The sequence below is a fragment of the Dipodomys spectabilis genome, unplaced genomic scaffold, assembly GCF_019054845.1.
Source record: "Dipodomys spectabilis isolate Male_0828 unplaced genomic scaffold, ASM1905484v1 ptg000324l, whole genome shotgun sequence".
NCBI lineage: Eukaryota > Metazoa > Chordata > Mammalia > Rodentia > Heteromyidae > Dipodomys > Dipodomys spectabilis.
The window spans coordinates 2,391,161-2,417,694 of NW_024871001.1; the positions used below are offsets into that span (position 1 = coordinate 2,391,161).

General features: G+C 35.6%; 1 protein-coding gene and 1 non-coding gene across 4 annotated transcripts in view; one reads left to right on the forward strand and one right to left on the reverse strand.

Moving 5' to 3' along the window:
• The window catches only part of Prrg1 (proline rich and Gla domain 1), a 100,532-nt gene that overhangs the window by 51,279 nt on the left and 22,719 nt on the right, over positions 1–26,534 (forward strand). For all 3 annotated transcript variants that reach the window (XM_042702473.1, XM_042702471.1, XM_042702472.1), the window contains exons 2-3: positions 1,727–1,776; positions 25,674–25,834. In XM_042702473.1, the coding sequence (XP_042558407.1) occupies positions 1,767–1,776; positions 25,674–25,834 (171 nt within the window). In that variant the 5' untranslated portion in view covers positions 1,727–1,766. The remainder of the gene's footprint in view (positions 1–1,726; positions 1,777–25,673; positions 25,835–26,534) is intronic.
• Positions 19,675–19,781, reverse strand: LOC122128194. Its single transcript, XR_006151384.1, has one exon. It is a non-coding gene; the product is annotated as a U6 spliceosomal RNA (small nuclear RNA).

Here is a 26,534-nt window from a genome sequence, read left to right on the forward strand (position 1 = left end):
TACTGGAGACACATGCCTATGAATCCAGCCTCAAATTCAAGGCCAACCAAGAAGAAAAGTTTGCTGGACTCCTTCCTCAACATAGCCAACAAAAAGCAAGGCTTGCAGCATGGTTCAAGTGGTACAGTGCCAGCCTAGCAAGTGCAATCTCCTGAATTCGAATCCAAATAGTACAATAAAAAAGAAAAACCAAATGGTTTTTCTTATTGTTAAAAGACTAAATTAGACTAATGCATGAATCCTTTAAATAGATGTTAAATTTCAGAATATTATCTTATTATTTGCAGTATTCATTATAGGAATTATTATCAATTTATAATACCATTGACTACAGTGTTAAAATCACATTTAGCTCTTAACTGTTCTATAGAAGTAATTGACTTGATTTTTCTTTTCTTTTGGAATGACAGTAAAAGTGACCCAACCAGCAAGTAAAACAATTCTCCCAGCTAATTTTTGGTGTTTTGTTGGGAGGAGAAAAGATTGACCACTGTTAGAATCTCTCACAGTTTAGCTACATGCCTAAAGTGAAGGCATACTAAAATAATCATGGCACATGGCTGAACCCAGCCACACTCAATTCTTGAATGTACCTTTATGCCTTTCTAGCTGTGATGTTTCCTGTGCTGTCTCACTTTCCCATCTGATTCTTTTTGTCATTTTAGACTCAAGCCATTTTTAAGAAACTTTTTGTCGGTTTTCAGCACAGTTTAATGTCCCCCTTTCTCTGATTCCACAGTCCTTCTCTCTTGCTCTAATAAATTTGCCAACACACTTTTAACATCTGAAGTATAACTTGAAAAATATTCATATAGTTCTTTCCCTTTTACAAAGAATGTGAAATAGAAAATGATCTATCCAGGGTTTCACAGATAGTGATTGGATCTCAGTCTGGTATTTATCCCTTAATTTGTTCCTACCTGCTTTTCTTCAAGTAGGTTATTAATTCCTTGTTGGACTTGTAGCTTTTTATTTTATAGCTTAACTGCTAAAGTACATAGCTTTTTATTGGGGACATGACAAGTGACTGGTAAGCATATGGTAGTTTTATTTCAAACTTCTAAGGAAATGAAGTCTTATGGTATAGATTAGTTTCCTTATATGTATATTTTTTACATCTTTTATAAGCAGAATTGCTGTTCATCCTTCACATCCTTACTCTGCAATTTCAGTTTGTGTTTTTCTTTTGTCTCTTCTGGTTTCTACTGTCAGTAGTTCATGACCATTGAATCATACTAAAATAACTCTGTAGGCTGCTATGCCTCAGGGATAATTTGATTGGAACCTTGCTATTTGACACCATTCAGGAAAATGTTACATCATAAAGGGTATTGGATTTGTCACAGAATGATTTTGAAGAGAAGCCAGGGACACCACATGCTAGTCTGGTTATTAGCATTGGGCCTTTGGCATTTTGTCTGCTTTTTTTTTTCCTACAAGATAAGCATGTGTGGCCAATTTTATGATTTCGGTTTGGGTTAGGGCAGAGACTAATACCAGGTAAAGAAGGTCACAGTCAATTAATCTAGAGCCCATAATTTTCAGAATACTATGTTTCTATCCTCAGACTAGGTAATGTGTGCTAGAGAAAATATTTTTGTAAGGTCACGACACTTGGATGCACTGAGATGAAATGCTTACATTGACCACATCAGCTGTAATGGAGCTTATCTGATGTGACTCAGCCTCTGTGAATCTGACTGTGTATGTGTTCTGTTTTGTATAGGCAATCATCATCCAGATCTTGCCAGAGGCCATAAGAAAACATGGGCAGAGGTAAGTTTCTCTTTCTTTTAAGTGATCAAGACTCACTCCATGTTAATTCCACTGCAGTCAGAAAATTAAATCTGTAACTCCAAGTTTATGGATACCTCAGTTGTATTTCCTGTTGATGCTAGCAAGTTTCATTTTCAAGAAAGACTAACATACCTATCACATGTTGTTCACTAAGCTTTTAATTTCCTCAGATTTTTTTGTGCATATAACTCAGCATAGAGAGAGACAGCTCAAACTTGACATTATATATGACACCACATAGACCTGCCTAAATCCCAACTTCTTTAAAACTCTTAAAAACTTCTCAAAACCTCTTTTTACTCATATGCTTCATTGGTTTCTCAGTTTGGTTAGTAGTAACACAACAAACACATCAAAAACATTCTTCTGTCCAACAAATTAACAGTAGTAAAATATTCATATGAAGATAATTTGTAAATGGTTTGTATTTCTCTGAAAATATGAAAGCCTAGTATTAAGAACCATTAAATGAATTCTTTGTGCTTTCTCAGAAGACTATTTATGACCAATAGACAATAACATAAGGTCATTTCATTGTTAATATTAACCAACTACCACAGTGACTTCACAAGTAATTTCTAATTACTGTAGGTCATAAAAATCAAAGATCTACAAAAGACTTTAAAGGAAAACTTTGTGTGGCGCAATTTGGTAAAAAAAAAAAAAAAAAAAGTATTAGGCAGAATCAAAAGTTCTTTATCTACTACTTCAGTTAAATTTCAAAGCTTCCGTAAACATTTTTGTTCATCCTTAAAGTGGGATTACAGGTCTTTGTACTTCCAGCATTAGGAGGTTGCATTTTGCATGATCTGATAGTAAATCTGTGTTAGTGTTTTGAGACTCTGAGAAATTTGAATCACTGAGAGTTTCTCCTTATGTTTCTTGCCAGCCTTCCCGTGTGCCTTCTCCATAGCCCTCATATCAATTAAGAAAATTATATTCCTGAGCCTGTTGAGTCAACTTTTTGTTCTCCAGAACTTCTCTTAGAAATTAGTCTGAAAGATTCTGGTTCTTTCCAAGCCTCCTCAAAAATTGCCAAACCCTGATGGTTTAGGAATTTTTTAAAACATAAGTAAAACTTTTAAAGAAACTCAGCAAATTCTTGGGACTAATCCATAGCATGTTCTGCCCTAAAGTCAATTGTCAATGGAAACTTCCAGAGTATCTCACTCTGACTTGGCCATCAGTCAATCTCAAAGGCTTCTATTGGAGAATGTTCTAGTTGTTACAACCATAGCCATATGGAATAGAGAGCTCTACTGACTGAAGCAACTCACTCTTTTTTGTTTTCTCTTTTGTTCTCAGAACTGATTATCAGCTACTGGCAATGGCATCATTAGGTAGAAACTTCAAAAGAGAACTCAGCATGTTTTTGCTCAAATGGTCCTGCTAATATAATAGAGTTTCTGCTAAAGGATAGGGCAAGATAATATATCTGCCAAGAGGGGGGTATTTACAGCCTGGAGAGAAGATAAGGGAAGTGCTTCACATAATGATGTTTTAACAAACATAGACATTTTCAGTAATAGCATTTTTGAATATTTTATTATCTTTAAGTAGTTGTACAAACGAGTTGCCATTCACCAAAGCAGTTTATGAATACAGTGAATCTTGATCAATGTCACCCCTTCAGTATTCTCACCCACATCTCCCAACACAGCCCTTCCCTCACTTCAGTAATAGCATTTTGATTGCTGTGGTGACTACTAGGAAAGCATTCTTAATGTTATACATATCAAAGAGACTTTATTGTTTATCTTCCAATCCTTTTCCTAGTTTTCCTGATTATATTTGTTGAATATTGACACTGTTAGAGAATATAAACTAAGAGATGCTACTATGTACTTATTTTTCTTTTCTGGTGCTATAGAATAATTTTCTAAATTGAATTTAGCAAAGATTCTCACAAGTACATTTAATTGTGTCATACAAAGGGACACAAAAGGAAATATTGCAAAGATAGGATACCCGACTCATTATGTAAATTAGAAATCCCTAAAAATAAAGAATACAGCAAGAGAACTATGTGATTTGGGAAAGAAATTAAAACAAAGTTGAGATAAATATATTTTAGGCTTCTTTGAAGAAGATGATGAAATTAAAAACAGGTTAGAATTATCCTTTTTTTATGTGACATGAAAGATTATAAACAGAATCTAAATCTTGAAAAGGAGTGATGAGAACAAATGTTTTTGAACTTAGGGCCTTATACTTGCTAGGCAGGCCCTCTACCACATTAACTGTACCCCATCCTTAATTTCTTCTTAGTTCACCACCAATTTCTATTGTGTACAGCATTGAAAAAAACAACTTATTAATATAAAGTATTAGTTAGGGCTTCTTATTTAGTATTCCTAAGTAAATAATAGTATGTTTTTTTTTACATTTTTAATCTGAGTTATAAGAAAACCTTATAATATGAATATAATTATTTGTACTTACATATTATAAAACTGAGACTAATAAAAAAGTATTGTTTATAGTCTCCAGACTAAAATGGAGAACCAAAATGCAAAACCAGATGATCTTATATCATATTCAGTTTTTCTTTTCATTTGAGAAGCCATGTTCTGAGTACCCTAATCATTAGTAATGTGTAAAGTGGATTAAAAACAGAAGCCCTCTGTTGCTATAAAGGGTAGAGAAGAAATGGTTTCTAAGATCTATGAGGATTTTCATATATCATGGGGGAGTACACAGAAAGGCAAAGGGAAATAGCTCAGTCTCCATCAGCATGTATGGTGAAAGGTAAAGCACATATATCAAACAATGAGCTACCTCAAAAAATAAAAATCCTTTCAGCAACAATGACTCATGGCTGCACTAATTCAAAAGCCAGCAGGACCAATTGTCAATGGTCAAAATAGATTTGAAGATAATTCAATTCAGAAGGTTTGCTCTGCACATTCCACAAGGGAAGGTATCTAAAGGAAAGGGCTTGACACTGCTTACTTGGTCTTTGTCAAAGTCAACCCTTTTGACTGGTGACTTTTATCTCTGTGCCTTTTCTATACACAAACAGTATAACACATAGAAAACCAGAACACAATGAGATAACAAGATTAGAAGCTGGTTCAAAAAAATCATGACAAGCATAAATACAATTTTATCTATTTCAGTAGAAAATTAACATTTTCACATATAAAACAAAATGAGGATATTACAAGTGTGTATGTATTTGGGTTCATAAATTACTTTGTTCATAATAGTAAACTATTTATCTTTAATTTTCTTCAGGTAGAACTTAAAACTCTATTCCAGCCTTCCATTCTTCCCCTGAGCAAGAATTATATTCATGAAAATAAATTATAGAGGGGAAGGGAAATAAGAAAATGCTGAAATAAGGATACAGGATGACCCATTGTAACAATGAGATGTACAAGATAGTATGTTGGAAACTAATTTTAACAACTTTGGGGGTGGGAGAGGAGAGGGAGGAATTGGAGAGGTGAGGAGGAAAGGAATGGTAGGGAAAAAATAAAGGAGGGTGTAACAATGCTCCATAAGAAATGGACTCATTACCTTGCTCATGTAACTAACCCCTCTAGAGTATCATTACAATAAAAAAAATATTTAAAAAGAAAATAAATTATAACAAATTAAGTAATTCCAATAAGTATTATCTTTACCCACAAAGCAACTTTGGCATGTTTTCTTGCTAAAAACATCTTGGATTATTGCTTTTATTATAGCACATAAGTAGAATCAAATTGAAAATATATCTGCTATTCATGAGTCTTCTTCTATCTCATAACACTGTATCTTCTAAGTGCTTTAGTAGAAATCCATGGTATTGATTAATCACTGTTTTCAACTTGAGAACAGAGCTTCAGATTATTAAAAAAAAAAAAAGAAGAGAGCTTCTGGAAGAAGTTGATCATAATGTCTCAATAATGCCAAGTTGCCACGCATACTTACAGACTTTCCCTTACAAAATAGAAATAATAAACCTAGGAAGATCCTGTATTCACAATGGAATTCTATGCCTCCATCAGAAAGAATGACATTGCCCCATTTATTAGGAAATGAAAAGACTTGGAAAAAAATTATATTAAGTGAAATAAGCCAGGCCCAAAGAAACATAGGTCCCATGGTTTCCTTTATTTGCAATAACTAGTATATTCTGAGACAAGCAGAAATGGTCAGATAAGTTGATGTTAAGCGAAATGAACCCCAAGATAAGTATTCAAATATTTTTCTTTCTTGCTATTGTTTCTGACATATTTATAAGATATTTCTTTGTTGTTTTGTATGTCCCTCCCCCATGGTATACCTGATTTTACTGTATTCGATGTTGGTATAATTTGTTGAGGGGGAGGGAAAAAACAAATTGTTTAAATAGGGATACAGGTGGACCCATTGCAACAATGAGATGTACAAGATGTTATGTCAAAAATGAACTTTACAACTTTGGGGCGGAGGGGGGAGGTTGAGGAAAGGGGGGGAGGGGAAGGGATGGTAAGGGGAAACAAAGGAGGAGGCAACAATGCTTGATAAGAAATGCACTCATTACCTTGCCCATGTAATTATAACTCCTCTCTACGGTATTTTCACAATAAAAATAAAATAAACCTAGAAATAGTAATTGCATGCCTATAATCCTAGCTACTCAAGAGGCTGAGATCTTGGAGTATCAAATTTTGAAACTAGCTTGGGCAGCAAAGCCTATGAGATTTCATCTCCAAAACTAACCTTCGCAAAGCTCTGCTTGAGGCATGTTAAGAATGCCAGCCAAGCAAAAATTCTGAGCAAAGTTGAGGCCCTGAGTTCAAATCCTAGTACTTGAAAAAATATAATAGTCATGAATCTTCTAAAGGGTTCATATTGCTTTGTTGCTTAGAAAATGGTATATGTGGGACAGCTTACTCATTGCCACTGGACAGGTTATTATTTGGTGAAACAATTAAACTAAAAAGATGAAGATAACATTTTCTCAGTTTCTTCTTTTGTGTTTATCCTTTTAAAACAACTCAAGTGGTTAAACAATTAGCAGAGTTCAAAGTTTGGAAGAAAAACTTAAGTCTATAAAATCTTAATCTGAAAAGTCGGCTTCTGACTTCATTTTCCATACATAATTACAACAGACTTGGTGTTCTGATATAAATGAATGTATAGTTATGCATGAAGTGTGACCATTTATTAATTTTCTTATTGAACCATGGCAACATAACTTCTTTTTTTTAACTTTTTTTATTGTACAGCGGGGTTACAGTTACATGAGCAAGGTAATGAGTACATTTCCTATCAAGCATTGTTACCCCCTCCTTTGTTTTTCCCCTACCATCCCTTCTTTCCCACCTCCACAACTACAATTCCCCACTTTTACCCCCCCCCCAAGTTGTACAGTTTATTTTTCAACATAGTGTCTTGTACATCTCATTGTTACAATGGGTCAACATTTATCGCTATTTAAACATTTTGTTTTTTCCCTTCCCTTCCCCAAATTAGAAAAGTGCATATGTAAGATGCAGAGCACCGATATCAAATATAGTGAAAACTGGGTTTTACTGTGTGGGAGGTACATACTAAGGACAAAAAATTCACATGGTATGTTATAAATATGTTAGAAACAATAGCAGGAGAGAAAAAAACCTTGTGTCCCCATCTTGGAGTTCATTTCCCTTAACATCATCTTATATGGTCATATGTGCATAGCTTTTGACCTTTTCTGCTTATCCCAGACATATACTAATTATTGCAAATAAGGGAAACCATGGGACTTACAACATAACTTCTTTAGGTTTGTGGATTGTGTGGTTTCTTTAGCCCAAAGTACCCAAGTATATTCCCAACCTATGAAGATTTAGTGTAAATAAAGTTGGTTTGCAGCCACCACAGCAAATCTCTAAGTTCTCTGATTTAGTGTGAAACAACTACTCATTTGAGGCCTACTCTGAATTTTAACTGAGTATAAAGCTCCATATTTTCAAATAGAAAATGAATGTTTCAAACTGACAACTCTTGTAAAGTGACATTGTTGTAACATAGTGCCTGATTTTATTTGACAGCTCCCTGGTTTATAGTTCATGGGAAGGCATGCATTTGAAGTCAATTAAGTATCCTATTTTGTGGCCTATATTAGATCCAAGTGTTTCTTTATTATGGTGGCATGTTCATGCTTCTGTAGTATAGATGATACCAGCAATTTATTTAGACTTATCTTCATAAGCTAACTGCTACCATTATTTTCCTGCCATATGTGTTTTCCACTACAAAAACATGATCTCATATTTAAGGATTGGACTACTTTTAAAAATTCGTTATAGTGAGCTTTTATCTTTGGTGCAATAACTTCTCTTTTTAAGTTAAATTTTAAAAGAATATAACATTTGATACATGAGTTTTCATTGGTCTCCCAAACTTAACACTACTGACAATATTTCAGTACTATTCTATACATTCAAAATGTTGTACAACAATCTAGTTTCAAAACATTTTCATCAACTGAAAGAAGCTGCTAAGTACTGTTTGACTTTCCTTATTTTTTGGCTATGTGGCTAGCCTGGACCATAAAACACCTACTTACACTTCCACATAGCTGGAATTACCACCACACCCAGCATTCCTTTTGTTGTGATTGAGTGACTATAAATTGTGATCTTCCCAGATTCTTACCAATCCAGCAACCATGCTGAGAAGCATAACACTTTTGAGGCTTACAATGTTATATTAGTATTCATATTTAATCCTTCTTATAACTGAATATCACATTGTATGAATATAACAAATTTTATTTATTCATACATCAGTTGATGGGTATTTGGCTAATTTCCATATTTTGACTATTGTCAATAGTGCTGTTATGAATACTAAAATACAAATTCTTATTTGATTCTCTGTCTTCCATTCTTTTGAGTATACATCTAAAGTGACTGCTAACATTTGGGATATATAATTCATTCTAGTGGACATTGTTTTTTGCATTGTAAAATGTTTAACACTTACCTTGGCTTTTCTGTTCTTGGTGTCAATTATGGTGCCCCTGCCCTTACAGTGTGCCAGGCAGAAATGTATCTAGACATTGCACATATTCTATGATGAGATGAAAATCACCCATGATTGAGAATCACTAAAATTGAATAAAGGAGAAGTAATCTTAAAAGATAAGCCAAACTTCATATATTAGAATATTTTAAAAATATTATTTTTGATGAAGTGTTTGTTTAAGGTCTTTGGCCAACTTTTTAATCCAGTAATTTGTTTTCATTTTCACATTTGAGATTTAAGAATTATTTGTATATTTTGTATAACAAATAAAAAGATTAATTATCTGGGTGCCAGTGGCTCGTGTTTATATTCCTAGCTACTCAGGAGGCTGAGATCTGAGGATCATGGTTTGAAGCCATTCTGGGGAGGAAAGTGTGCCATTCATAACCAATTAACCACCAGAAAACCAGAAGGGATGCTATGGCTCAAAGTGATAGAGTGCTAGCCACTAGTGAAAAGCTCAGGGAAAGCACTCAGGACTTGAGTTCAAGCCCCATGACCAACCAAAAATAAATAAATTAACTAAATAAATAAATCATTTTAAGGCATGCTTCAATTTTTAGAGTTTTTTTTATGTTTTTAGCAAAATTGAGCTAAACATAGAGATTTCCCAGACACCCCCTGTCATAAAACCTTGCATAGCCTCCTTCATTTTCAGCACCCTTCCAACCAGACTGATATATACATTTATATATATATGTGTGTGTGTGTGTGTGTGTATTACATAGGTAATATATATATATTACATATGTATTATATATCTTGCATATATAATATATGTAATATATAATATATATCACCTCACTCCAGTTAGAACAGCAAAAATCAAGAACTCTAACAACAACAGATGCTGGAGGGGATGTGGACAGAAAGGAACCTTACTTCATTGTTGGTGGGAATGTAAACTTGTTCAACCACTTTGGAAAGCAGTATGGAGGTTCCTCAAAAGACTCCACATAGAGCTCCCCAATGACCCAGCAATCCCACTTTTGGGCATTTACCCAAATGATCACAAACAAGGCCACACTAAAGCTACCAGCACAACTATGTTTATTGCAGCATTATTTACCATAGCTAAGACATGGAACCAACCCAGATGCCCCTCAGTAGATGAATGGATCAAGAAGATGTGGTATATATACACAATGGAATTCTATGCCTCCATCAGAAAGAATGACATTTCCCCATTTGTTAGGAAATGGAAAGGCTTGGAAAAAATTATATGAAGTGAAGTAAGCCAGGCCCAAAGAAACATAGGTCCCATGGTTTCCCTTATTTGCAATATCTAGTATAGGTATGAGTCAAGCGGAAAAAGTCAGATAATGTGATGTTAGGAAAACGAAACCTCAAATATGTATTTTAATGTTTTTGTTTCTTTCATGCATGTGTTTCTAACGCATTTATAAGATTATTTCTTTGTTGCTTTGCATGTCCCTCCCCCACAGTGTAACCCCCGCTTTCACTATATTTGATGTCAGTATAACATGTGGAGGAGATGGGGACAAACAAGTCGTTTAAGGATTCAGGTGGACCTGTTGCAACAATGAGAAGTACAAAATGTCATGTCAAAACCAGCTTTACAATGTCGGTGGGGGGGGGGGGGTATGATTGGGTGGGAGGGAGGGGGGAGGCTGGGAAGGGAGGTGAAGGGTAAACAAAGGAGGAGGCTGCAATGCTTGGTAAGAAATGTATGCATTATCCTGCCCATGTAATTGTAACCCCTCTGTACAGTATGTTCTCAAATAAAATAAAATAAAATTTAAAAAAAAACAATGAATAATATATTGTTTTATATATTTTATATATAACATAATATTATATATTATAACATACATATACATATATATACATATATGTAATATATACATATATGTATATATATGTATATGTATGTAATATATACATATATGTAATATATACATGTGTGTGAAATATATTACATATGTAATACATATATATTACAGTCCATTAACCCACAGTGACACAATCATTATTACTCAAAGTTCATGGTTTGTGTCAATATATAATTACATAATTACCACTATTATTGTAACATAGAGCTTAGTCAAACTGCCCTAAAAGTCTTTTTTTGGAGGGGGAGTGAATATGATTTATTAGCTATAAAGTTAGAGTTCTCTTCCTTTTTAAAATTTTTACGTGGAGCTGGAAAGGTGGCTCAGTGGTAGAGCGCTTGCTTTGCATGCATGAGGCCCTGGGTTCGATTCCCCAGCACCACATAAACAAAAAGAAAAAAAGCCGGAAGTGGTGCTGTGGCTCAAGTGGTAGAACGCTAGCCTTGAGCTGAAGAGCTGAGGGACAGCGCCCAGGCCCAGAGTTCAGGCCCCACAACTGGACCCCCCCCCCAAAGTAAATGTTATACTCACATGGACAAAAGTAGGCAGAGCAGACCCCCTCACCCCAAGGTTGTCCATATCCCCTCCAGCATCTGTTGTTTAATTAGAATTCTTGATTATAGCCATTCTAACTGGGGTGAGGTGGTATCTCAATGTTGTTTTGATTTGCATTTCTTTTTCTTTTTTTGGGGGGGGGGTCCAGTTGTGGGGCCTGAACTATGGGCCTGGGCGCTGTCCCTCAGCTCTTCAGCTCAAGGCTAGCGTTCTACCACTTGAGCCACAGCACCACTTCCGGCTTTTTTTCCTGCTTATGTGGTGCTGAGGAATGGAACCTAGGGCCTCATGCATGCAAGGCAAGTGCTCTACCACTGAGCCACCTTCCCAGCCCTTTACGTGTATTTTTTATTGTAAAGATACTGTACAGAAGGGTTATGGTTCCATGAGTAAGGCAATGAATACATTTCCTATGAAGCATTGTTACCTCCTCCTTTGTTTTCCCCCTACCATCCCTTTTTTCCCCTACCTCCCCAACTCCTCCCTCTACCCCCTCGTATGTCTCATTGTTACAATGGATCAACCTGCGCCCTTATTTCATGTTTTGTGATTTTCCTTCCCCTCCCAAAATTAGAAAAATGTATATACAAGATGCAGGGCACTGGAATCAAATACAGTGAAAACAGGGGTTATACTATAGGGGGAGAACATAGAAAAGAAACAAAAAAAATATCACATAGTACATTAAAAAATAACAGTGACAAAGATAAAACCTCTTGTGTCCCTATCTTGGGGTTCATTTTGCTTAACATCATCTTATATGGTAATATGTACATTGCTTTTGACCTTTTCTGCTTGTCTAGTAAGATTATCCTAGATGTATACTAGTTACTGCAAATAACTAGTCAATGTATCATGACATAATTACTGCTATTATTGTAACACACAGCTTAGTCTTTTGTGCTCTTCCTGTTCATCCTTCCATCCTCGCTACCATGTGTAATTAATTATTAATCACTTTATTTTTCCAAAGTTTTATATTTTCTGGTATGTCACATAGATATATTCATGCAGTATGTAACTTTTCCAGACTGGCTTCTTTCATTTGTAATATGCATTTATGTTTCCCCCTCTTTTGTGGCTTTGCACCTTATTTATTGTTACCAATGATTAATATTCCATTTCTGAATGCATTACAAGTTGTCCATTCACATACTGAAGGACATCTTGGTTACTACTGAGTCTTGCATTTATGTACAAGTTTTTTTTCTGGAGATAAGTTTTTTGCTCTTGAGTAAATAAAAGGAGCAGAATTTCTGGATCACGTAGTATGAATATGTTGTTTTGTGAGAAACTGCTAAAATGTCTTCCAAAATGTTTGTACTATTTTCTATTCTCACCAACAATGAGTCTTGCTCCATATCTTTGTCAACATTGGATGCTCCATAAAATCCCATTTCTTTCTTCTTTTAGAGCCTAACACATTACCTCAGATGAAAAGTTCATCTCAAACTTATGTGATAGCATTCTAGTAATGACAATCAACTAGTCTATCTAGTTTAGATCAAAACAATCAAAAGTACTGAACATTCTAGAACTCACATCTTGGCCACCATTCCTATGAAGAGCTTTGGATATGTATACTGTATTCAAGTATAACCTGAATACTATCACTTACTTCTAGAGTAAATTCTCATATTTAAAAAAAATTGATTTCACAAGTGAAAAGCCATTTCTGAAATTCATGTGGTCACAAAAGCATTAATTCATCCTTGATACTGCATTTCTTAAATCCATTATGCTCTATTGTGGGCTGGAGAGAAATGTAGCTGAATGTTTTTATGGTAGCTACTTTTGGAACATGGTTTTGTAGTTAAGTATATTATGTGTCCTACTAGGAAAATTATCCACACTTAGAGTCTGGATTGCAGCTGTCATATAAAATACATATTCTACTGCCTATATTGCTGGTTTGTGAAGCAATCACTATACTATGTATATGTTTAAAGCTCTTATAACTGATAAGTCTTATCTACCTCCTTTTCCCATTAAACCATTATTAGTCACAGTTATATTCATGTTCTTCTATAAAGATAGAAGTATTAGTTATAGGTAAGATCTATAAACACAAGATGATTTATGGTTGTAACAGCTGTTAGATATAATTGAGACACTAATAACAGGAAAATAGCCATCTTTGGAATGGCTCATCTTTACAACTTCACCTGATTGTGGGCTTAATAGGCAAAAATTGACTATTAATTTTATATTACTATTATTTTGTATTACTATTAATATTATATTACTATTCAAGGCATTTCTTACAGTCCACAAGTATCACATTAGAATGCTGTATCTTTAAACCCATTGGTGTAATTTCTAATAATGGTGTCATCTGTCATTGATTGAGGAACTATACATTTTTAAACCATTTCAAAGAAAATTTGGCATTTTACCTTCCTTTGTCAGAGAATCTATTAGCCTGTTTCTCTGTATCACAATATTTTAATGAAACAAAGTCATTAGACAAGAAGCAAGCTGAATATATGATCTAAAGTTTGACCTTTAAGAAAACCATATTGGGGTAGTTAGTACCACTCTGGGGACATCATGCTTGTTTCATTTTTTTTAAAAAATGTTGGCTTTATAGTCATGAATTGCTTTATTTGTTTCCCCTCTTATAGAAATACATTCCTGGCATATTATTCATACTTATTCCTGGAAATATGTGTATTATTATCTGCATTTTATTGTGTGCCTCCAGCAGTACAAAGATGTTTTTCAAAATGTCTTTGGTAATGATCAATTTCAGTACATTGTCTTTAGAAGAAGGTTTGGGGTATTAAAACTATTAATAACAATTGTTTCTTCGGTCAAATCCTTATATTTCCTACTCTTGTGAGTCAGTATGACAACTTCAAATTCATTTTTAAATACCTGATCTCTCAAGTGGATTTCAGCTCCCTCATTCCTTATAAATACATATTTTATGTTATTCTAAATAAACTATATGTTTTTGGCCAACCTAATCTGGTATATGTACACGATCATACCATAAATTCTAAATAATAAATATACAAGCCATGAAAATTTTAGCTCTTAACTTCCATAAATAAGTTACAGTGTTGAAAGAAAAATGAGAAATATCCTATTTTTCCACCATCCTAAGTAAAGACAGAAAGATGATCCAAGTAATATCTTTATAGTTTGCATAGTTTTTAGTGAGTGTAATACCCTAGGATGTGAGAGTTTGTTTTCCTGGAGAAAGGTATTTCCTCGGCCTATCAGAGAAGTACTTATTTAACTCCTATGTCAGCAGAAATAAAACTTGAAGGCATTGCATACAGTTCCAATTGAGTGATAATACCCCAATGGCTTGTAAAGAGGAAAACAAGGACTTATGAGTGTGACATTCTCAAGATTTTTAAAAAGATACAAAACACATTATTAGATAGGATTATTTTTTCTTTTTCTATGTTGATTTGTAGGTTTTGTTAATTTTGTTTTGGCTGGAAGGATTTGGATATGAGACAATATTCCCACTTTGCAACATTTGAAAAATTCTTGCCAATAGAAAAAAAATCTTGCCAATGATAAAACTTTTTTATTATTACAACTGAAAGTACCCAAGGACTTTTATCAAACAACTTTGCTTCATAAATTAAGAAAGCTAGTCAGATATTTAAGTTAAGTAAAAAATGGTCGAGTCATGCAACCAGTTTCCAAGACAGAGCTAAAATAAAATGCATATATGCCAACTATAGTGCACGACCTTTTCACCTTACTACTTTAGTCTTATGCTACAGTTCCATTTGCCTCAGTACAGGTTGATGAATGGATATTGGCTCTCTCAGTATATCTCAAAAGACAGCTTTCATTTGCCAGATAGAGGGGTTGAATAAACAGACAGCTTTGCATATACTATAGTCTTGGGTGAAAAATTTTCAACTAAACCAGACATTAGAGATTTATTTAGAAAAGAAAGTTAACTTTCTGGTTAGTTGGTGGACTAATTACAGATTTAGTCTGTGTTACACCAAAATTTATCCAACCTTATCTGAGAACAGATTTTTTTTCCATTTGAATAAATATATTTTATTCATTACTGATTGCTTACCTTTTTATTGTATTAAATAAACTTTTTGGATTGAGAGAGTACCTCAGTGGGTGAACATTTGCTAAGCATACACAAAGCCCTTGATTTTATGCCTAGCAATGAGAGTATTTTTTTTAAAAACTATTTTTTATGGAATAGATCTAAATTAGATTGTATAAAATTTCCTGTCTCATATAAACATTACCCTGAACTTCATATGGTCCTTTATTGGTGACTCAGATTCACCATGATGAAATATAATCATTGCTGTCTACTGCTTCTGTCTTTCTTTTCCCTTGCCTTCAAATTAATTAGCTTTCAGTTCTTATTGCCGTCAGAATATTGATCTAGTTCAGCTGACCTGGACATCTTCTACTCACTATTAATATTCACTGAGACTTTCAAGTCTCAGAGCCAGGCTCATAGATTTGGAGAGAGAAAACTAACCTTTGATTTGTTTAAGAGAGTTGGGGTTCTCTGGTTCTCCTGTAGGTAAGTCATAAGATGAATTATAGTACATGATCTTGGTCATTTCTTCTTTCTGAGTTGAACCATGCCTCCAGTTCAGGTTTTTGCTCCTTCATTAGAGATTGAGTCTCATGAACCTTCTGTCAGGCCTAGATTTGAACCATAATCCTGGATCTCAGCCTCCTAAGTGACTAAGGATTATAGGTATGAGCCATCATTGCCTAGTTCACCATATATTTTATAAGACTTTAATAATGATTACAGATATGTTGCAACAGGAGAAAGGCTTCCAAGGCCATTTTTAGTTGAATAGGACACATTTTTCTTGTTTTGTTTTTTTTTGGGGGGGGGGTCGGTTGTGAGGCCTGAACTCTGGGCCTGGGCGCTGTCCCTCAGCTCTTCAGCTCAAGGCTAGCACTCTACCACTTGAGCCACAGCGCCACTTCCGGCTTTTTTCTTTTTTCTTATGTGGTGCTGAGGAATCGAACCAGGGCCTCATGCATGTAAGGCAAGCACTCTACCACTGAGCCACCTTCCCAGCCCGACACATTTTTCTTCTAGTTGTCAAACCACCAAGATATATGGAAGATAATCTTGATTTCAGGAGAGCCAAGGCACAAGTATACTGAAGATCTTTCATATTCCACTGGTCATGTAGCTGAAATTTGGCTGTCTATTCAGTTGAACCAAGTAAAATGCATTGATAAACATTTTACTATCTATAAGGGGGGTCTCATACTTTAAATGGCACTTTATAAAGCTGATACATTTCATCTTAGACTTTAGCAAAGGGAACAACCTCACAAGCACTCCTGGAGTTAAGCACTTAGATTTTATTTCAAGTTAATTCTACCCTTACTCATTTATTCTGTATTGGCAAAATTGCCTTTATTTTTATTTTTCTATGTCCTTTGTTTTAATTTTCATAAAATAAGTGCACCAGTCATACTACTATACATTCTTTTTAATTCATTCTTTGCCAAGCCCTGAACAAAGCAGTTTATGCACATTACTGCTATTAGTGTTATTAGTCTAAATTTACAGAAGAAGATGTCATACTAAGGTTTTTGTTTTCTGCATATATCTCTTTGATCTGACCACCCTTTGCATTACTTTCTAACTTGTGTACCACTTGACAGTTGGGATCAATGAGATCACATTTGTTACTTAAATACAATCCTTATAATGCACAAATGTCTACTTTTCCTTTCCAGCTCTGTCCCCAAAGGAAATCCAAGAAATCTTGAATTACACAATAGGCTTACTTGGCTACTAGATTGATGGTACTAGAATGCTAGGTTCATTTGTAGAAAGTTACTGTTCTCTGTTATTCTTAATGTTCACGCTGTTGATGCTAGTATATAATCTTACATCATAAACAACATCCCTTGGCTGGATGCAGTGGCTCATAACTATAATCCCAGCTTTGTGAGAGGCAGATATTGGAAAAATTCCAAGTTTGGGGCTAGCCTAGGAAAAAAGTTAGCAAGACCTCTCCCTACTCAACAAAATACACTGGCACATGGTGGCGTGCTTATTATCCCATAAGTACAAGGACCTGTCGAAGAAAAATGAGCCATCTGAAAATAACTCAAGCAAAAGAGGATGGAGGAATGACTCAAGTGTTAGAAGTACACGTAACAGTAAGCAAGCATAAAGCCCTGAGTTCGAACTCTACTACTGCCCAAAAGTAAAAAATAAATAAATAAATAGAAAAAAACCCCAGAGTATCCAAACTAGGTTTTTTGAGGATAGAATAGATCTAATGTCACTAGAAGAATCAATACAGTGCCTGAGGTATAGAGTACCCAACCAGGTTGGATATAAATTATAATGCTGTGAAAAACCCTTTCTATGTAGCATTTCCCTCTAGTGTGCTAACTCCATAGTATGGAAGGCTTGGTTTCTCAATATTTCAGGTATTTGATGACCCTGTTGCTGAAGTCTTCATTCCCCTAATGTATTATTAGTCTATTTTGTGTTACTGTAATGAAATACTTAAGGCAGGCTAACTTTATAAAGAAATTGTGTTTATTTATCTCACAGCTTGGCATTTGAAGCTCAAAACAATATGGTGTAGATTCTGGTAAAAGCAGATGACAATGGCAGAAGTATATGTGAAAAGGAATCACATCCCAAATGGGAAGCTACAGAGAGACCTCCAGTGATCTAGCAAGCTCTCAGTAGATCCAACTATTTAAGGATCCACCATTTCCAACTACCTCATGGAGGTCTAAGCCTCTAAAACATGAACCTCAGGGAGTAAACAATGTCCAAAGCACAGTACCTAGACTCTTCTTGAAGGAAGCTTATAGACTTAAAATAACTAATTGAGAAAAGGCTAGGTTAACGTTACGTATAACTGCATGGTGTGGCTGGTTAATTTAATAGTCTATACTATATTGTTTTACTGATGGCTTCACTCAGGGTCACAGTAATAAAAAATAACTCTGAACTTCCAAATAAAATCTCCATCTCCTTCCTCAGAGATGTAACTTCATTCAAGACTAGAGTGCTAAAGGGATTTGAGAGGAGTGACAAGAGTCTGTCAAACTCCAGAGCCTCTAGATAATAGGCTTTCAAACTGTCTCAGTTGATGATTCACTTAGTTGGCACAGGATGTTTTTCATAGCAATTTAAGGCCAAAAGAAACAACAAATAGTCACATTTATTAATGAATTAGTCCCAAACAATTTAAATTGTTGCTGTTTAAGTATTTTTGAATATCTAAAGTATGTTTTAAATATGACAAATTTATTTGTACAACTAAATATTTTGGTTAAGTCAGTAATTTAACGTTACATGAGAATTCCTCTTCACTTATTTTTATTATTTGGGAGCAAAAGCATGAGATACCTTATTCTGAGATGTGAAAAAGTGATTATGAATTTAAATGAATATACTTATTTTGTGAGCATGTGGGTATGTATCAATCTTAGGTTTGAAATCCTTTCTTTAGTTAGAATGTTTTTTAACTAAATCTGAAGACAAAATTTAAGTTTAGAGCTGTGTGTGTCTATGTCTGTGTCTGTGTGTCTGTGTGTTGATATTGAGACCTGAACTCAGAGCCTGGATGCTATTTCAACTTTTTCACTCAAATCTGGAGCTCTTCAACTGGAGCCACAGCTCCACTTCCAGCTTTTTGATGGTTAATTGGGGATAAGATTTTCATGGACTTTCCTGCCCAGTCTGGCTTCAAGCTATAGATCTTAGTCTACTGAGTAACTAGGATTACAGGTGTGAGCTACCAGTACCTGGCTCTCATTTCTTTGAATGGGAAAACTTTTAAATAACATCTTAATATTATGTCCTCAAAGCACACATACATTCTGCATTCTTGTCACATCATGTAATCCATGAGTAAGATAGGCATGTGACCTGCTAGCTACAGGATAACTCACAGAGTTTAGGGGAAGGAGGTAAAAATCACTGCTTTAATTTTTGAGCATGTATGTGCGTGTGTTGTGTGTGTGAGCATGTGTGTGTGTGTGTGTGTGTGTGTGTGTGTGTGTGTGTGTGTGTGTGTGTGTTGATGATGATGAGGCCCTAGGCTCAATTTTAAAGTCGTAATGAAAGTCCCTATGGTGTGGAAAATCCCCTTCTTGCAGCCTCGAAGTAGCTCAGTATTATGAGAACAGACAATCTGATTTCGTGCTATACACCAAAGCTGCCACCTTTCCCTTCAACTTGTTCTAAATTACTTTTTTAGTATATATTTTTATTGTAAAGATACTGTACAGAGGGGTTACAGTTACATGAGTAAGGTTATGAATACATTTCCTATGGAGCATTGTTACCTCCTCCTTGGTTTTTCCCTTACCATCCCTTCCCTCCCCACCTCCCCAACTCCTTCCTCCTCACGAAGTTGTAAAGTTCGTTTTCAGCATAGTGTCTTGTGCATCTCATTGTTACAGTGGATCAACCTGTATCCTTATTTCAGCGTTTTGTTATTTTCCTTCCCCTCCCCAAATTAAAAAAAAAAATATGGAACGCTTCACAAATTTGAGTGTTATCCATGTGCAGGGGCCATGCTAATCTTCTCTGTATCATTCCAATTTTAGTATATAAGCTGTCGAAGTGAGCACCTAAATTACTTTTTTGTGCTGGTCCTGAGGCTTGATCTTAGGACATGGGCATTCACACTGAGCTTCTTTTTGGGGGGGCGAGGGGTCCAGTCGTGGGCCTGAACTCTGGGTCTGGGCACTGTCCCTCATCTCTCCAGCTCAAGGCTAGCACTCTACCACTTGAGCCACAGTACCACTTCTGGCTTTTTTTTCTGCTTATGTGGTGCTGAGGAATCGAACCCAGGGCCTCATGCATGCAAGGCAAGCACTCTACCACTGAGCCTCCTTCCCAGCCCCCACACTGAGCTTATTTTGCTCAAGTCTAGTGCTCTACCACTTGAGCCAGAGCTCTACTTCCAACTTTTGGGGGGATTAGTTTAGTGGAGATAAGAGCCTCACAGACTTCCTGCCTGGTCTGAGATCCTCAGATCTCAGTCTTCAGAGTAGCTAGGATTATAGATGGGAGCCACCAGCCCCAGTCTGAAAATTAATTTTTAAAGACATCATTGTCTATTTCCTAATGCATAGCAGACTTAACTAATCTCTAATACCATCTTTCCTTTTGGGTCAGAATTTTGCTCCATGTAGTACCTTCTAATTGACTAGATTTGGCAAGCAAGATAAAATGTACTTGACAGCTTGGTCCATCTAGAGTTCTCAGTATTATATTACCTTGCCTCCTGGAACAAGAAATACATAGGAGATATTTATGGAATGCTCTGGGTAATTTGATTAGACCAGGATTAGAAAATCTGTGTCTTGTATATTATCTTCCAGTTGCTTATCCTTCTCAATTAGTGTGATTTCTGGTTTTAGGAATTAGCTACTTTCCTTGACTCTGTTTATCCATTTAGCTAGGATATGAGAAAATAATTTTGTTTTATAGTATTTTATCTTTTTCCTCTTAAAAGTTCAAAATACAACCTAGAACTGGTGGCTCGTGCCTGTAATCCTAGGTACTCAGGAGGCTGAGAATTAAGAATCATGGTTCAAAGTTAGCCCAGGTAGGAAAGGCCAGGATACTCATGTCCAAGTAACTCCCAAAAAAGTCTGAAGTGGAGCTGTGGCTCAAGTGGTAGAGCACTAGCCTTGAGCAAAACAGCTCAAAGACAATGCCCAGACCCAGAGTTCAAACACCAGTACCAATACAAAAAATTCAAAATACATTATTGTTGATAATTTTATTTATGCTTAGCAAAACAGATCCAAAACTCAAGACTATCGTAGACTACATTAGCATATGCATTGTGTTTAAAAACAAGGAAGCTAATAATTCTGATCAAGTTTGTACTATTCAGAGCACACAATGAGATTTGCACTCAGTAAAAGACACTATTTTATAAGAGAAAGATGATGCAGAAAATAACATCTACTTTATATGACAAATGAATAAAGAAAGAGAAGCTGTTTATGTTGGAAAAAAGACTCTCCAAGGAAAATAGGTTGCTATCTTTTTTCATGTTAGTTGGTTTATATCTGTGTCATTTTAGAGGATATAAATAAGACTAAGGGGCTGGATGAGTTCACTAATGCCTTTAATTATAGAGAAAAAAGAGATTGGGGGATCATGATTCAAAGCCAGCTGAGGCAAAAAGTTCACAATATTGCATCTCAACACACACACACACAAAAACAGGGCACAGTAGTATGCACCTATCATCCTAATACATGAGGAGCATAAATAAGAGTATCGAGGTATCGAGGTCCAGACTAGCTTGGGCATAAATGTAGCAGCCCATTTGAAAAATAACTAAAACAAGAAGGACTGGAGCCACGGCTTAACAGGTAGAGTGCCAGCATAGCAAATGAAAGGCCTGAATTTAAACCAGAGTGCCATCACCAGAAAAATTGTGAACACTAAAAGCTGCAAAGTTGTAATTCAGTAAAGTGGTTCCTGGAAATAAATATAAAAAATATGTGTACCTTGTTCCTTTTCAGGAAATTCACAAGTATATATAGGTATTAAAATCATATACCAAAAGATGTCTCTAAATTACCTATGCTTTCCATAAACTCCTACTTCTAAACTCATTTTCAAAGGAACTGGCATTAGGATAAGCACTGAAAACTGATTATGAATGCAATTTCTTGGCCCTGTACCTGGTCTAGACCAATAGAACTAGAAAATGGGAATGAATACCAATAATCTGTTTAACAATGAGTCTTTAAGAATTCTTGACACTGCTAAGATGTGAAGATCACTCCTAATAAGTTCCACTGATATTCTGCAGCTCATTATATTCCTGTTGATTTCTTTTTCAATAAGTTTTTTATTGTGAAAATACTGTGTACAGAGGGGTTACGATTACATGAGCAAGGTAATGAGTACATTTCTTATCAAGCATTGTTGCCTCCTCTTTTGTTTTTCTCCTACCATCCCTTCCCTCCCATCTCCACAACTACATTTCCCCTTTCCCCACCCTCCCTGCCTAAATTGTAAAGTTCATTTTTCAACATAGCATCTTGTACATCTCATTGTTGCAATGGGTCAACCTGTATCCTTATTTAAACAATTTGTTTTTTCCCTCCCACTCCCCAAATTTTACTAACATCAAATACAGTGAAAATGGGTTATACTGTGCGGGAGGGACATACAAAGCAACAACAAAAAAATCACGTGGTACCTTATAAATACGTTAGAAACAATAGCAAGAAAGAAAAAAAACCACTTGTGTGCTTATCTTAGGGTTCATTTCACTTATCATCTTATCTGACCTTTTCTGCTTATCTCAGATATATACTACTTATTGCAAATAAGGGAAACCATGGGACCTATGTTTCTTTGTGCCTGGCTTACTTCACTTAATATAATTTTTTCCAAGTCTTTCCATTTCTTAACAAATGGGGCAATGTCATTCTTTCTGATGGAGGCATAGAATTCCATTGTGTATATATACCACATTTTCTTGATCCATTCATCTACTGAGGGGCATCTGAAGAGGAAATAAGAATGGCCAATAGACACATGAAGAAATGCTCAACCTCCCTAGCCATAAAAGAAATGCAAATCAAAACATTGAGATACCACCTCACCCCAGTTAGAATGGCTATAATCAAGAACTCTAATAACAACAGATGCTGGAGGCGATATGGACAGAAGGGAACCTTACTGCATTATTGGTGGGAGTGTAAACTTGTTCAACCACTTTGGAATGAAATATGGAGGTTCCTCAAAAGACTCCACATAGAGCTCCCCTATGACCCAGCAATCCCTCTTTTGGGCATTTACCTGAATGATCACAAACAAGACCATACTAAAGCTACTAGCATAACTATGTTTATTGCAGCATTGTTTACCAAAGGTAAGATATGCAACCAATCCTGTTGATTTCTTTTATAAAATTTACCATAATTTGAGCCAGGCGCCTGTGGCTCATGCCTGTAATCCCAGCTACTCAGGAGGTTGAGATCGGAGGATCATGGTTCAAAGCCAGCTCCCACAGGAAAATTTGTTAGACTCTAATCTACAATAAGCCACCAGAAAACCAGAAGTGGCACTGTGGCTCAAGTGGTAGAGTGCTATCCTTGAACTAAAGAGCTAAGGGTCAGCACCCAAGCCCAGAGTTCAAGCCCCATGAGAGACAATAAAGAAAAACAAGAAAAAAATTACCATAATTTGTATTTTTTTGTGCTCATCCTGAGACTTGAATTCAGGGCCTGGTGCTATCCCTGAACTTTCACGGTCTAGGCAGGTACTCTACTACTTGATCTCCACTGGTTTTTATTGATTTGGGGTGATTAATTAGACATAAGACACCTGCTGAGCTGGCTTTGAGCCAAGATCTATCCTGTGATCTCAGCCTTCAGACTAGCTAGGATTACTACCATGAGCCCCAGCACCTGACTCATAATTTGTATTTTTATTTTTTTGCTAGTCTTGGGACTTGAACTCAGGGACCAAGCTTGAACTCAGTACTAGCCCTAAGATTTTGTTGTTGTTGTTGTTGTTTGTTTTGCTCAAAACTAATGTTCTACCACTTGAGCTACAGCTCCACATTGGGCTTTTTTGGTAGTTAATTGGAGATAAGATCTCATAGCCTTTCCTGCCCAAGCTGGCTCTGAACCTCAGTCCTCAAATCTCAGCGTCTTGTGTAGATAGTATGACAATGTGAGCCACCAGTGTCTGGCCATACGTTGTATTTTTAAGGTTTCTTCTAATGATACTGTATGACTCAATGATTCCTTTTATAGATGATTTCTCCCATGATGTATAGAAAGGAAGAAATACTTATGGAAGGCCAACCATATGTAATTTTCAACCTAGTGTAGATAATTTAACTAGCTGGTATAAATTTGGATACTTTAAAGAGTTATGAATAAATGTTTATCTTCTATAAAATTAAATACACATTTAAATGAGTTCATTAATATAATAATTTTGAAATAATGACATAGGATGACACACTGCAACAATAATACTCACAAGACACTATGTTGGAAATGAACTTTACAACTTGGGGCAGGGTGGGAGGAGTGGGGAAGGTGGGGGAGGGAAGGGATAGGAGAAAAACAAAGGAGGGGGCAACAGTGCTGGATAAGAAATGTACTCATGGGGCTGGGAAGGTGGCTTAGTGGTAGAGCGCTTGCCTTGCATGCATGAGGCCCTGGGTTCGATTCCTCAGCACCACATAAGCAAAAAGAAAAAAGCCGGAAGTGACGCTGTGGCTCAAGTGGTAGGTGGTAGCCTTGAGCTGAAGAGCTGAGGGACAGCGCCCAGGCCGAGTTGAGGCCCCACGACCAGATCCCCCCCCCAAAAAAAAGAATAAAAAAAAGAAATGCACTCATTACCGTATTGATGTAACTGTACTCCCTCTGTACAGCATCTTTACAATAAAATAAAATTAAAATATATATTAATTTTAACCAGAAATTACTGTTATTTCATTTACTTCAGAATATGTTTTGTAAAATAGAGTGGTTTTTTTTACTATCTTGGAAGATACATAATACAGCTTCTCACATGTTACTATTTTACAAAATTCGGGAATTGCCTAATATTCTTACACTAGCAAAGATTTTGGTGGCATTACATTTATGACTTCAAACAAGCAAAACACTTTTTATAGAAAACATAAAATAGAGCTTAAAATGTAGTTGAATATGAAAATAAAACAAATTCCTTATGAGCAAAAAAAATGCCTATTTTTGTTATTTTTGTTCTTGTTTAGAGATAGTGTCTCTCTATGGAGCCCAGGGTAGCGTCAAATAGGACTACTGCTTAATGTATTTTACTGAGTATCATGAGTACATTTTGAATGCTTATATGCAGTGCCCAAAAATCCTGGAAGAGGATTTTTTTTTCCTTAATGATAATGAAATGAGTTGAGGTATGTTAAAATGCTACCACATTATATTTAACTTGAGTTCATTTAGAACATAACTGCTATGAATATTCCCTTGAAATGAATTATGATCAAATTTAGCTTGTCGTTATTATTTTGTCATCTTTTTTCATAAGGTCAATTGGAGTTTTACTTATTTTTAGCTGGAGAGACAAAGACTGTCTCTGCAGTCTAGAGACTGGATTTTGATTTGATTTGGTTGTTGCTGTCCAACAGCAGAATGCCTTGGGGTATCCACTTACAGTAGTGAATATAAGTATTGCTATCATTATTACTATATTTAAACATTCATGGTAGGCAGGAATGTGTAAAGTCTGAATATAACATGGTTAAGTATGTCACTGCCCCTGCCTAGGGCAACTTTGACTGAGAGGACATGGTGACATGATGAGTAAGCTGGCAGATGCCTGGTTTGGAGCTAAGTGTTGCTTCACTTCTGACTTAACTGACAAGAGGATTAGGATGTTGTCTGTGTTTTCTGAAGAGCATCTAGCAGTTTTCTTCTTGTATATTAACTTATCACATGGGATTTTTATTGCAGTTTTATGCTTATTATTATATCTCTTTTTAGTTTTCCTCACAGGAGAAAGGGCCAATTCAGTTTTAAAACGTTACCCAAGAGCTAATGGCCTTTTTGAAGAAATCAGACAGGGCAACATTGAACGAGAGTGCAAAGAGGAAATCTGCACATATGAAGAAGCCAGAGAAGCTTTTGAAAATATTGAAAAAACAGTAAGTATATCAGCACTTGAAAACATTTTCACAGATTTTCCTGCCTTTTTGATGCTTATCTGAAACTTGCATTCTCAAAGTTTGTGCATTGCTCTCAGTTAAAAATTACTTTTGTAAAGAAGTCTGAAATGTGTGAGAGGCACAGATTCATGTCCCTGTGTATTGGTCCATTCCATAGGACACTTGTGAGTTAAGATTTACCATCATGGCAAGGGGAAAATACCTAGTTCACACAAGACTTGGGGCTAGAAAGTTAATATTATCATTACTTTACTATGCTGAATCAAAAAGAAACAGAGGCAGAGGCTAATGGATACTGATGGTGTTTTAATGTGTCTTATGTCTCTTGGGCCAGGGGTATAACTGAGTGTTAAAATGTTAAAATATTTGCTCAGAATGCTTGAGCCCCACCTAAAAAATAGTGCACCTCTCTAATGCAAAAAGAAAGACCAGTAGATTTTCCTTTACATTTCATGACAATATTTCTCTTTAACTTTCTTTCTCTAGACAGCATGCTATTTTGGAGATAATGCATAAGAAGGCACAAAGCAGGGGTGTCAATTTTATAGATCTTCTCCACAGTTGGAAATTGGGAGCAGATCTAATCTATGCATAAGTTAAATTTAAAACATTTACACAATACAGATAAAGATCCACTCTGTGTACCATAAAAATAATATTAGATGCTACATAAATGATG